This window comes from Electrophorus electricus, chromosome 16 (assembly GCF_041902795.1).
Source record: "Electrophorus electricus isolate QZ-2024a chromosome 16, ASM4190279v1, whole genome shotgun sequence".
Taxonomy (NCBI): domain Eukaryota; kingdom Metazoa; phylum Chordata; class Actinopteri; order Gymnotiformes; family Gymnotidae; genus Electrophorus; species Electrophorus electricus.
Window position 1 is genome coordinate 15,282,534 of NC_137512.1, and position 14,492 is coordinate 15,297,025.

The window sequence follows — 14,492 nt, forward strand, 5'->3', positions numbered from 1 at the left end:
CCTTCATAGATTATAGAGCTCTAAGTGAGGTTACTACGAGATACTTACCCACTGCCCTTGATCTCCATCACGCATGAGAGACTGCAAGGGGCTACTATATTCACAAAGTTGGACCTGAGGAGTGCATACAATTTGATTCGCATAAGGGAAGACCACGTTTATCACGGCATGGGGGCATTACAAATATCTGGTTATGCCCTATGGTTTGGCCAACAGTCCCTCTGTCTTTCAGGCTTTCATGGACGAGATTTTCCACGATATGATTGACAGATTTCTTATTGTGTACATTGATGACATTTTGATTTACTCACAATCCTTATCAGAGAATCTCCAACATGTAGCAGCTGTTTTGTCCCAGCTCTGGAAACACCACCTCTATATGAAGGCAGAGAAATGCGAGTTCCATCAGACGTCCCTGAGCTTTTTAGGCAGCGCGATCTCCCCTGGTAAGATCTCCATGGACCTAGAAAAGGTTACAGTGGTAATAGATTGGACTTGCAAAGATTTCTAGGGTTTGTTAACTTTTATAGGTGGTTCATTAGGAAATTCGGGACCACAGCTTCTCCCTTGACTAACCTCCTGAAGGGGCAGACCAAGGGGAGGCTATGATGGACTTAAGCAGTGGACGAGGCTTTCCAGAGACTGAAGCAGGCATTTACATCTGCTCTGGGGCTGTACCAAGCAGATCCGTCACTACCCTTCCTCATGGAGGTTGATGCTTCTGAGGTAGGAGTAGGAACAGTGTTGTTCCATTGACAAGGGTTGCCAGCCAAGTTGTATCCCTGTGCCTTTTTTTCCAAGAAGCTTCTACCTGCAGAAAGAAACTATAATGTGGGTAACCAAGAACTGCTGGCCATAAAGTTGGCTATAGAGCAGTGAAGACACTGACTAGAAGGAGCCCAACACTCCTTCGTGGTTCTCACAGATCACAAGAACCTGGAATACCTAAAGACAGCCAAGAGATTTACATCCCGACAAGCTAGGTGGGCCCTCTTCTCATGGTTTCAGTTCTGTCTCCTACATCCCAGGCTCCAAGAACAAGAAGGCAGATGCATTATCTTATTTACATGAGGAGGAGAGCCCGGAGAACACGGAGAGTGTTCTAAAAGAACAATGTTTCCTGGCTTCGATTAGATGGGCTTTTCCGCAGTATTTGGAGGAGGCCGTAAGCAAGGACCCTGCCCCAGCCAAATGCCGTCCAGGGAGGCAGTATGTCCCCGCAAGTCTACGCAGCAACCTCGTGAGATAGGCACATATGTCTCTGTGTACGGGGCACCCAGGGATTACATGAACCACTGCCCTGTTGTCCAGGAAATATTGGTGGGGTTCCCTGGTTGACGACGTGCGAGATTGTCATGTCATGTCTGACATGTGCCCAGTCTCGCACTCCATGCATTCTCCCTGCAGGAGAGCTGCACCCCTTGCCTATGCCCAAGTGCCCATGGTCTCATCTCTCCATGGACTTCATCACGGACCTGCCAGTCTCAGAAGGAAATACTGTGATCATGGTGGTAGTAAACAGGTTCTCAAAGATGTGTCGGCTTATTCCGTTTTGCTCTCCGCCCACAGCAAAGGAAACTGCAGACACCATGCTTTCCCTCATATTCCGAATATTCGGTCTGCCAGAGCAGGTAGTGTCCAACCGAGGTTCTCAGTTCATGTCTTGTTACTGGAAAGTTTTGTGCAAAGCTCAATATCGTCGCCAACCTCTCCTCAGGCCATCATCCGCAGTCCAATAGGGAGGCGGAGAGGACAAACCAGGAGGTGGGAAGATTCCTGAGGCAGTATTGCACTTCACACTTTTGACTGTTCCCAATACTTACCATGGGCAGAGTATGTACACTCATCCACGCATCTGACTCCTTTTGTGTGTCTTTGGGTTTCAGCCAGACTTCTTCCCCTGGAATGAACCCCACATTCCACGTCTCACTACTCAAGCCGGCAAACTATAGCCCCCTCTCGGCGGGCTCTGCCCCAGTAGCCACGCTGGCTCCCCTGGAAGTAGAGTGTCAGCCTGCCTATCGTGTTCGCAAGATCCTGGATTCTCGCAGGCGCCAGGGTCAGTTGCAGTACCTCATTGACTGGGAGGGGTATTGGCCGGAGGAGCAGTTGTGGGAGCCAGCGGGAAACATACTGGACCGCTCACTCAGTGCTGTGTTCCACTCCTCTCACCCGGATCACCCTGGCCCTAGGGACCGGGGTCGGCCAAGGGGGTTTGGAGTCAGTCGTCTGGAGCCGCCTGTTGGAGGGGGGATTCTGTGACAGCATCGTTCCAGCCCAATAGCCTTTCCCCGCCCAGACTTAGATCCCCCTCTCCTGAGTACTGATAAGCAACACCTGTCTCTCATTCCAGTCGCCTTTATAATATCCCAGTTTCCCACCCCCAACTCATGAAGTATTGTATCCCTATATGCATACCAAGCGTTCTCTGTTCCTTTCGATTCCCCTGGCTTTGACCTCTGCTTCCTCCTCAGACTACGCCTCGTACCTAGCCCCTTGGATTATTCGTGCCTATGGACCTTGCAGTGGGAATGGTAACCTCGAATCTCCTCATTCTAACTCCCTGTGCGTTGAAGACTGCTGCTCATATCTGCCACGTACCCTTTCCTGTCAGTGCTAATAAACTCATGGATCCTCACTTACCTGTGTCTGGGAGTTCGGAATACTAACACAATAAAGTCCCGTTTTCTCCAACAACATATTCAACTAATTAGCTAATTTAATTAATTGCTTGAAGATGTCGATGAAGTTGCCAGTTGCTCACTTAAATGTTCGTCGTCCATGGATGGTTCGTCTTAGCCTGCAGGCGTGCTGTTCAGGCGTGCTGCCGTCTTGGCTTTTCAGGCTACCAAATAAGGTACGCTCTTCAGCTTTTAGATACATTTTGTGCTTGAAATGTTGCATTGGCCAGCTTTGCTTTTCGCGTTATGAATACTGCAGAGAGAGTTGTCTGCGTCACGTTTTGAAAAATGTAACCACACTTGAGACCGCTTAAGGCTCGACATTGCCCCGACGGTGGATGCGTCTAAATGAAAAAATCATTGCTAGGTAGGTCTTAAATTTTAATGACAGTTCACTCGTTCATAACATCATTTACGGGTAATTTATGAGGTGACTTGTAAATATTTTTTACAACAAACGCTGGAAACATACATTTAAAAACGAACTCTTTTTCTGTCTCGCTTGCCTGGCTTTGTTCCATTGTTGCGATACCGGTTTCGCGTCCGACTAAAGGCTTGAGGGAAATAAAAGACTGAGAAGGACACATTGGTGCCTCCTCAGAATTCGGTTAAAAGAAGGACGCGGGTCTCCGCTACATTTAAATGATCATCCGCGTTCTTTTTAAATGGGACGGTCCTTATGACGTATGCGGCAGAGCAACGAGACCTTCAAAGGTGACAGGCTCGCTACGCTTATACCGAAATTTGGCACTGATTGATTTGACGTGAATTGGTAGTCGGTAGTACCGACGTAATTCGGTCGGCAACTTTAAAAGTACTTCGGTACCCAACCTCACTAGCAGTCCTTTCCAGAGGACCACGTATGTCATTATTATTTGTAATTGTACTGTAACTACATTGGTAGTTACGCTGTATACCTTGTATATCAAAAAGTGCATTCACAAACATGGGTTGTTGAAGATTCAGACACCATAGTGTCCATCACACATCTTAAAACATCACACAGAATAACTTAACCAATCAATTATTACAAATGTAGTTTAAAATGCTGTGACTATAACAACTTGGAAAGAAGACATTTTGTCTTTTTGCCCTAGTATAATCTACTTATGATTCAAGGCATGGGCATGTGTTTACAGCTATACGGTGGCTTCTGAGTCTGTAATCATGTAACACGGATTTTAAGACTATAAAGCAGAAGACTGCAAAGTTATTCAAGGGATGCTGCAGTATTTCTGTTATGTATATGTTTGTATGTATGTGTGTACGTAACACTGGGTATGATGATTTCACTAATGAGAGAATCGTATAGTGAACCTGTGAGTTTTGGTGTATAGTTGGAATAAATAACTATTACCCACAATTGATCTGAATGGACCAAACGTAGTCTTACTAAGTTTTGAAGCTCTGTTCAATACTAGTTCATATAATTACAACAAACCTTATGTCACGGTCATATTACATGGTATATGACCTGTTGAGATGATTTCATGTAACTAATGTAACTAATTAGAAATTATTTATTTTATTATGTGCTTCATTATTTATCAGTGTCGCGCATGCTTAAGGTTGTGTTTGTTTAGGACTATTAAATGACTATAGTGATATAAAATATCGTTTATAGTGAATGTGACCGTAAGCATATACTTGAAACCAGTTTCAGACTTTTATTTTGGTGTTCAGAGGGCAGCATGCACAAGGAAGTCGCGTTTAACGTCACTATTATTGTCCAACAACACAATTCAATACAAAAGTAGGAAGGTTTATATAGAGAGAAACAGCTGGATGGACTTCTCTGTGTATGATCATCTTTTTATAGACCTTGTTCATTGTGGAGCGATTTAAAGGATTAGGCAAGTACAGAATAACTAATTGAGTAACCCTCTAGATAAATTAGCGCTATCTGTGAGCGATATCACCGTGTGATTCTTACAAGAAGAACCGGGTGAGTGAACGTATTTCGGAAAGTAGCTATGTGTGTATATGGCAAGCTTCTAAGGTTAAAAAGCACAATTGACGCGTTATAAGGGTACTTTGTTTCAGTAACATAAACCCTTATAACAATGGCTCAAGTACGAGGCTCAACATGTTCAATTTAGTTACTTTTTGCTGACCTATTGCTGGTGGAGGATTACAAGTACAGTGCAAAGATGACCTCACATGAGTGCTATATAAAAGGTCATCTTATTGCTTTTGCTATCTTGTAAAGACAAAGAAAAACATCAATTAAGCCGTCGCCGGGATGTTTTGGGCAGTGATATCAGTGAAGTGATATCAGTGATATTTGACACTATTCCTGTATCAGCGGGTTTGCCACATAGGGTATGTTCTCTGTCATGGTGCCAGGTGCTTTCGCAGATAATACTGTCATAAGTTCGCTACGTTTCTGTCTTGCATCCTCTCGCAGTTGTCCTATCTCGTCAGGAAAATTTCTAGGATCAGGTCGGAATAATTATATTTTAATAACACTGTTGTGGGTCGTTGATTTTTTATGACAGAAAAGATGAAAGCACATCTAAAAGTTAAGTAACAGATTTGCATCAGTCGATTTTATTAGCAAATATATCTGTTTAAGATGTGCTGTTTAATAAGAATTGTGTTTTAACAGTGCCATACAATTATGTAGCTAAATTGTGTAATGAGAATACTCTCACTACTACATAATTAGAAGACACAGAAATCCTTAGTGAAAATAGAACGTGAGGATTAAAAAAATTACTGAGAGAACAGAAGACTATAACTCTAAAATATAAGTGACTAAAGGGAAGTACAAGCAATCCCATAAAATAATACACCGGGCACTTTATTAAGAAAATGTATATAGCTGCTCATCCATGTAATTATCTAGCCAGCCAGTCATTTTGGTAGCAGTGCAAAGCAAAACCCATGCAGACATAGGTCACAAACTTTAATCAATGTTCACATCAAACATCAGAATGGGACAAAATGTGATCTGAGTGACTTTGGTCATTGTGGCATGGTTATTGGTGCCAAATTAGCTGGTTTAAGTATTTCAATAACCACTGAACTCTAGAGTTTGTACAGAAATAAAAAACTCAGTTTAAACCAGTCATTATCCTCTAACATGAAGACTACAGTAAATAAAACAAGACCCTTTTACATCTATGGTGAGCAGAAAAATATCATCAAAAATAAATGTCAAACCTTGAGGCAGATACATCTGCTTGCACTCCTGTCTCCCAAGGACAGGTATTTAAAGGCCAACATGGGCACAGACTTACTGAATCTGAATTGTTGAAGACTGAAAAGCATTGCCTCGGCTGATGTGTCTTGATTTTTGCTGCAGTATATAGGTGGTAGGGTCAGAAATACTCTTAATCAGTTTAAATCAATCTCCTGCTCTCCTTTTTAGATAATATTCCTTCTTCTCCTGAAGCATATGCTACAATGCTTAATACCACTCTTGCTGACTTGCTTAACTCATTGGCTCCTATAAAAGCTAAAACTGTCTCTTTTACCACCCCCTCTCTCTGGTTTGCTCCAGAGCTTTGAAATATGAAACATTAGACTATTCTCAGATTTCTGATTTTACTACTTCTTGTACCACATCTTGTAGGCTCTCTTGATCCTATCACTACAGTTCTTGTTAAGGCCTGTATGCCTGTCCTGGTGCCACTGTATGCCTGTCCTGGTGCCACACTTTACTACTCTTATTAACCAATTGCTTCTACTTGGTCATGTCTTTAAGAATGCAGCAGTCACCAACATTATGAAAAAAAAACTAGCATAGACCCTAATAATTTTACTAGGGGAACCGATTAGGATTGTATGCAAGAGAAAAAAAGATGAGTTGTATTCTTTATTTATTTCATTTATTTATTTTGTGGTTTCGGTGTCAGAATTTTGCAAGCATCTTTGCATTATGCAAAAGCTCTATAAAAAGGTATTGTTATTATTCTTTTTATCTTTGCATCATGAAAAAGCACTATATAAATCGTCATCAGTGGTAGTGGCAATGGCAATGGGCAGTGGGCAGAGGGCAGTGGTAGCTCAGTGGTTAAAGTACTTGACTAGTAATCAGATGTTTGCCATTTCAAACCCTACCACCACTAGGTTGCTACTGTTGGGCTCCTGAGCAAGACCCTTAACCCTTAATTTCTCAAGTTGTGTTTGGTCAGAACTGTAAGTCGATTTGAATAAAATCGTTAGCTAAATGCCTAAAATATAAATTATTATTATTATTATTATTCCGTGTAAATAGGAAAAAAATTCATGAAACCAATCTGTTAGCAATTGAAGCTGGTAATAGTAGTGTAAAGGTGTGTGAAATGCTTTCTTGGTGCACATATTGGGCTTCCTAAGTTAAGGTAGATGTTGTAGGACAACAGACCTGAAAGATGCAATAAATATGTGATGCAATCAACATTGACCAAAATTTCAAAGTGTTTCCAACACTTGCCAAGAAAAATTGACACTGTTAAGAGCAAATGAGGATCCTGCAAAGTACTAGCATATTGTTCTATTAAAGTGACCAGTAAGGGTAGGTGATCCATATTGTGCCATTTTCCCATTTCTCTAGTTCAAGTTCAAGTTCAAAGAGGTTTTATTGTCATTTCAGCTATATATAAGTATACAACAACAAAAACGAGTAACATTAGTACTAGTTCTCAATCTTTTTTTTCTATTGAAAATGCAGCCATATGCCCTTACTACAGCTGTCATGGACTAGGAAAATGTCCTTTTTTTAGTGCAAGTTCCGGATTATGTCGTAAAATTGATTTTTCTGTTTTAAATTAAAGGGGAAAAAAAATCTGTATGTATTTTTTTTCTAATTAGAGATGGACCAATCTTTCCCAGGATCACCACCCTGTTCCCCTGCTTCTTCTATCTCACTAGCCTCTCTTATGTCTGGACACACGCCTCACACAGTACCATCGTCTTCAGCACCTAACTCCTCCCATCGAATGTCTCAACCCCCTCAAATATGCCCACACAGAGGTCGTTCTCAGCTAAATGCCAGTGATGTTACAATAACTGAAGACACACCTCCTGGTGGACCCCAACTCCAGCCAGCTTCATCTCCTGCAGGTACGGATGCTTTCTGTCCGCTCCAAAATGGTGACCACACAGTATACCAGTTCATATTTCTGACATTTGAGTTGACTAATGCTTTCAGATTCTATAAGTGTCTCAGTGTAAAGCCTTTAAGCATTCAAGAGCTACACACAAACAAAAGCCATGCATACACACCAGATTTGGTGCAATTACAAATGTAGTTTCAACTACAGGCTCTAGGATAAAAAAACGTTTACATGAATTCTATCAGAATACTGGTTTGACCAGTCACTGCATGTGTGGTCATGCAAACAACGACATATGCAAATATAAAATTTAAATTTGGACAATGACCCAGGTTTCACTTGCTCACTCTGATGCACTGTAGTGTTGCTGAGTTTCAGTATTAAATCAACGTACAGATATAAACTAGTGCTTCCTTAATTGACATTCAGAGAACACTGAAATTAGACTAATGTTAGCCCAAATTTTTCTTTGTATTAATTTTTGATCAGGATTTATTCATATGACTAAGAATCTTTGAACATTTATCATACAGTGTTGATGAGAGAAACTCATGTTCCACAATAGCATGGAAAGGTATTAACAACTACTAAAAAGCAGTCCACTTTCAGACATACATGTGTGGTGTGTGAATGTTCAGTGTCTGTCTGTGGCCTATCTGCATTCCCCTTTTAATCTACCAGGGGAAATTCCAGAGGAGGTCATCATTGAGGAACTTAAGCAGAGAGCTAAGAATGGAGACTCCAAAGCACAGATAGAGGTCAGAATAGCAGGCACATATGCACAAATACATGCATTTACAACCACACGCACACACACACAGACATGTACATACCCTGACTAAGAACCAGATATAACAGCTGTGATCTAGAAGACAAACATATACATGCACTGATTAAGAGCCACATATAGCATCTGAGATCTAGAACACAAAAAAGCACAGCATGCTTTTTAGTAATTGTGATATTAAAGCAAGGATCATATTAATTCATATTTGAGTAATCTGTCAGTTAAGTAATTTTAAAAAGCGGATGCTTTCACTAGTATAAGATTGTGTAAGAATTCCACCTTTTTGGCAGATTGGTAGGTATTATTTACGCCTGTCTGAGACAGAGGATGAAGAAGCGAACAGCATCACTGCAGTAACATGGCTTCTGCTGGCAGCAAAGAACGGCCGGAGGGATGCTGTAAAACTCCTACAGTGGTGCCTGCATGAACAAAAAGGTAGGACAAATGCCACATGGTCACATGATTAGCCTCACCATCCACTTTATTAGAAACACCTACACTCCTCTGTCACTTGATTAGGAAAATTGTACTAATACTGACTATAATCCCCATTTACTTTCAGAACAGCCTCAGTTCTACATGGCATACATTCCATTCCATAGGATTCCATGCCTTGAGGATTTTGGACGATGTTGACATTCATTTCTCATTCTGTGACACCCTGTTGCATTCAGATCTGGTGATCGGGAACTCCATGAATCACACTGAGATCATTGTCATTGTCATGGAAGGAGTTTGAGATGACTTGTACTTTGTGATATGGCTCATTATCATGCTGGAAATAACCATTTTAATATGGGTAAATTCTAGCTAGAATGGGATGCACATAGTTAGCAGCTGTACTCAGATAGGCTATGGCACTTAAAGGATGCTTGATGGATATTATGAAGCCCACATTTTGCCAAGAACCATTTCCCACACCATTAAACCACCAGCAGCAGCAGCAGCAGCAGCCTAAACTGTTGACACAAGGCATGTTGGGTCAGTAGATTCTTGCTGTTTCCAAATTCTCACCCTACCATCTGCATACCAACATTTTTCCTATATTCAGCTATCCAGTTTTGGTCAGTTTGTACTCACTATAGCCCCAGATTCTTGTGCTTTCCTGATGGGAATGTAACCCAAAGTGGTCTTCTGCTGTTGTATCTGCCTGAAGGTTCATATACTGAAAGACGTTTCTGCTCACTATGGCAGTTTTAGTTACTGTAGCCTGTAACTCAAAACCAGATGTTTCATTCTGCAGAACTGCTACTCACAGGATGTTATTTATTTTTGCACCATTCTGTGGAAACTGTGTAAAATCCCAGGAGATCATCAAGTTCTGAAATACTCAGCCCATCTGGCATCAACAGCAATGCCATGGTTAAAACACTCAGATCACATTTTTTCCCCATCCATTTTAATATTTGATGTGAACATTAAAGGAAGCTCTTTATGTATGTCTGAATGATTTTCTCTATTGGGTTGCTGCCACATGATTGGCTATTTGGATAATTACATGAGCAAGTATATAGGTGCAATATTAAAGTATAAATAATAAAATAAGTAAAAAATAATAAAAGTCCTGAAGCTATGCCTAATAATTAACACTCTTTCAGAATTGCTTAAGACCATGGTCTGATTTAATATATGCATGTATATGTGTGTGACAGGCATCACAGCTGAGAACAGAGAAGAGGTGCATACCTTGGCATGTGAATCACGTTATGAGCGCAGTGTGAGAAAAGCAGCTTTGTGCATGTACTGGAAACTTAATCCAGAGAGGAAGAGAAGGCTAACTGCCTCAGAACTACTAGAAAACATTAGCCAGGTCAACACAGAAACAGGTAAATGTCTTATATGGCCACAGAAATATGGTACTTTATCAGTGCAATCTATTTCTGTTATTTCCTTCTATCCTTTTATTTTTGAACTTGACTGTGTATTATCCCCATTGCTCCTCTAGATGGTGTCAGTGGAAGCCTACTCTCAAGGTCAGCCCAGAAACAGAGGAAAGTCTTGGAGAGCCTGGTCTCAAGTGATGGTGAGATTTTTTTTTTTTAGATTGATATTTTTGGAAGGCCTGTTTTTTAAAAAGGGGGCTAAAATCATCTTTTGCATTTATGTATGTGAAGGGACTCAGTATGTTGGTTCAGAAGAGTTTGTTGAAAACACTAAGCGGTACGCTCAAGGCATCTCACCAACAGCAGCTCTTGAAGCGGAAGCAGTCAATGACGATGATGATGACGAAGAGCCTGTGATAAATCCTGATGAGTTGCCTCTGCATCAGAAGGTATATGCTAGATCATGAATAATTAAAATTAAGATATTCATGCCATGTTGTCTTTTCCCAAATACAATTTAGATGTAAACAACATTTATTGTCCTTTGAAAGTACAGTGTATCCATGTAAATTGACACTGTTTCCAACATCCCACATCCTCTGTGTCCATGTGTTCTCTGTAGATATTGAAATTTCCCCTCCATGCTGTCACTGAGGTGAAGGAGGTGTTGATTGATTGGGCCTCCCGTGCTGGAATGCAATGGATCAGTGCTCTCATCCCAACGCATCATGTCAACACCCTCATTTTCTTCTTCATCATCTCCAACCTCACTTTGGATTTCTTCCTTCTTGTCATTCCCCTTATCATCTTCTACTTTTCTTTCCTCTCGATGGTCATCTGCACATTGAGAGTCTTCCAGAACAGCAAGGCCTGGGAGAACTTTAAGGTGCTGACAGTCATGCTGGCTCACTTTGAGCCAGGCCTTGACCTTGAGCAAGCAGAATCCAACTTCACCTGGAACCACCTGGAGCCCCACCTCTATTTTCTGCTCTCGGCACTCTTCCTCATACTCTCGTTTCCCGTGGCAGACAAGTCGTGGCTGCCTTGTTCTGAACTGGCCACTGTGGCAGTCTTCTTTACTGTGAGCAGCTACCTGAGCCTGCGTCCAGCAGCGCAGCAACATGCCAAGCTAGCCCTCCTCACACAGGTCGCCTCTGCCATTTGCTTTTTCACTAATGAGCTCATGGGGGGCTGGCTGGGCTGGCTAGTGGGGGGGTCATGGTTTAGCCTGCCTATTTGTGATTGGCTTGTGTTGCATTTTGGGGTACCTTGCATTCTTTACCTTGGCCTTCTGTACTTGTGTGTACGCATGGCCACGACACGAGGGCTTCACGGCTCCTACAGTGTGCTGCTGCCCTACCTCGTTTGCTTCATCTGGTGTGAACTGTCCATCACACTTCTGCACGGGTCCACTGTGCTGGGCCTAATGCGGACTGCTGTGGGCTACCTCCTGTTCTTCTTCGCCCTGCCTGTGCTTTCGCTGGCGCTAGCAGCCATGCTGCTGGTACAGCTGGTGCAGTGGTTCCTCGCATTGGACCTGGCCAAGATGGTAGTGACAGTGTGTGTATGCGGGCTTCCCATTTTACTGCGGTGGTGGACTCGTTTCAGTGTATCACCTCTCGCTGTGATCCGATCGCTAAGGCGCAGCAGCATAGTGAAGCTGATCTTGGTGTGGATCTCTGCACTACTGCTGTTCAGCTGGTTTTATGTATACCGCTCTGAGGGTATGAAGGTGTACAACTCCACTTTGACCTGGCAGCAGTACAGTGAATTGTGTGGACCTCGTGCCTGGAAGGAACGCAACATGGCGCACGCTCAGATCCTCTGCAGCCATCTTGAGGGTCACCGTGTCACCTGGGAGGGCCGTTTTAAGTATGTTCGTGTGACGGAGATAGAAAATGGAGCTCAAGCCGTTGTCAATCTCCTACCTGGCATCATAGCAGACTGGGTGCGCTGCCTTTATGGGGAGGAATATCCAGCCTGTGACAGTCCTGAGCCAGGGCCTGCAGAACCCCTCTGCCAGCTGAAGGCACTTGCAAATCACAAGTGCCATGTGAAACGATTTGACCGCTACAAGTTTGAAGTGACCATGGGTATGCCTCAAGGGGATAAGAAGGGGAAAGGGCCACAAGAAATGGATGATGCAACAAAAGACATAGTGCTAAGGGCAAGTAACGAATTCCGTGGTGTACTGTTGGCACTCGGTGCAGGCAGTGTGGTGGAATTCAGCACTGTTCTAGAAGGTAGGCTGGGCAGCAAGTGGCCAGTGTTTGAGCTCAAAGCTCTTCACTGTAGGACTTGCACCTCGGCTTTGGTGCCTACACGACGGCAAGTCAAGATAGAGCAGGACTGGAGGGTTAATGCCCGTAGTGCTTTTGCCTTTGCCTTCAACTTCCTGTTCCACCCATTGCTCACTGCTGAGCTCGATGTTGCTGTGGCTACTGAGGTTGCTGTGTGAGGATGAACATAGTTATCATTTTGGTACTGTATGTAATAGACTCAACAGCCAGTCAGCAGCACTATTCCTCAACATGGTCAGCAGCATTTGCGTTCATGATTAGGAGGTGATTAGGTGTGTGTGTGCCGATCCATTAGAAATGGTTTCTTGGGGAATTTGAATGCTTTAGGCATTGTAGTCTGAGAACTGACCTATTGTATCAGTTCTGTGTTGAGGTATTGCTGTCTGAAACTAATCAAATTTAGGCCTGAATTAATTGAGATTGTGATCAATCAGAACAGGGAGGTCATTTAAAAGGCAGTGTTTTTTTCATTCTGTTTTTGCAGAATGATGGAGTCACTGCTTCACATTATTTGGCCAAGAGACCAGTTTTTTGATTCTTAGGTTAGATGTACTGGAGAGATTACGAAATGTACCAGGGTATGGCTAGACTAAAAATATTTTCAGTGGAAAATCAGTATTGAAAAAATAATCAGGTCTATGTATGAATGTGAAAAAGTGAAAAGTGAGAAAGCATAAAGTGGGAGTACATGAGATAGTAAGGAGGTAGCTGCTATGAAAGCTAGAGTTACCATATGCCCTTAAGTGTACTAGTAAGGAGCATTTCAATGGTTTGTGGATGAAAATCATTTATATCCAAGTAATACTTACAATCTACCAACTCACCAATAATAGAAAAACTAAGTGAAGATTGTTTGGAGCTATTTGTTTTTGTCAACAAATATTCCACTTTTTAGACAATGCACTGGAATTTACCTAATGTAAAAAAAACAATAACCAAGTAAAGAATTTGCTTTCCATTTGAAGAATTTGTTTCAAGAGAGTGGTTTCATATGTTTTGCATACTGCTGCCTTGGATAAGTATAAGTATAAATTTTACAGAAAAATGGGTGTTTTAGCCGTTTTTAGGTGAACTGGATATAGATATGAAATAAGATCATTTTTAATGAGAAAATTAAAGTTTCTTTCCTATTATGGAATGAAAGGCACATATATTATTGTCATGACTAAAATCAATCATGAACATTCTAATAGTTTAAGATAATGTTGGCTCCTTAATTATTAATTGCAAAAAGGAACACATTAGATAATCTACTGTACATTGGAACGCCTCATAGAGGGTTGCATGGCATTTTTATGCAGGCACAGAGATTTAATCCACCCACACACAGTGTTCTTTTTCCTGCTGAGCTGGTCTCTACTTCTGATTCTAGTGTATGATTCACTACCCTCACTTTGCACTATGATGAATAAAAACATAAATTTCGTCTGCTGATCCCTGTCAATTTTTTATGCACAAACAGATATCAAGGGCTTTGTTAGAGTAATCTACAGCTGCATGGAAACATGAAACTAATCTGCCTAAGGTGTGTAATTATGCAAGGCATAATGCTACTATGTGTAAAATTACTCAATATGCAAACGTTTCTTTAATTACTAACTTGAACGGCTTGGGAATCTACTGTATATGATAGTATATATAAATTACGAAATCAGCATTGGCAGATTTAACACTCCCTAAATAGACTGTACAGGAAATTGGTAAGTTGAATTCAGGAGTAAGTCACTGGTTTGATAAACTCACCAGAGGTGCTTTGAAGTGGGTCAGGAACTCTAAACCATGCTATACCCTGTTATCAGATCTGCCGTATTTTCCATCAAAGTTTTGATTTGGCTAGCTAAAATGTGCATGACATTAAC

At 41.8% G+C, this 14,492-nt stretch overlaps 1 protein-coding gene across 4 annotated transcripts; it reads left to right on the forward strand.

Annotated features, from left to right (window-relative positions):
• Nucleotides 1-4,383: 4,383 nt before the first annotated feature.
• On the forward strand, nucleotides 4,384-14,059 carry wfs1b (Wolfram syndrome 1b (wolframin)). Of its 4 annotated transcripts, none has more exons than XM_027002134.3 (8): nucleotides 4,384-4,626; nucleotides 7,479-7,730; nucleotides 8,405-8,481; nucleotides 8,801-8,945; nucleotides 10,163-10,336; nucleotides 10,456-10,533; nucleotides 10,625-10,782; nucleotides 10,956-14,059. In XM_027002134.3, the coding sequence occupies exons 2-8, from the start codon at nucleotides 7,481-7,483 to the stop codon at nucleotides 12,789-12,791; spliced, it is 2,718 nt and encodes a 905-aa protein (XP_026857935.2). In that variant the 5' UTR covers nucleotides 4,384-4,626; nucleotides 7,479-7,480; the 3' UTR covers nucleotides 12,792-14,059. The 4 variants fall into 4 exon arrangements, with proteins under 4 accessions (XP_026857935.2, XP_026857936.2, XP_081555324.1 ...); XM_027002135.3 differs by having other exon boundaries at nucleotides 7,539-7,730; XM_081699198.1 differs by having other exon boundaries at nucleotides 4,386-4,534.
• The last annotated feature ends 433 nt before the right edge of the window (nucleotides 14,060-14,492 follow it).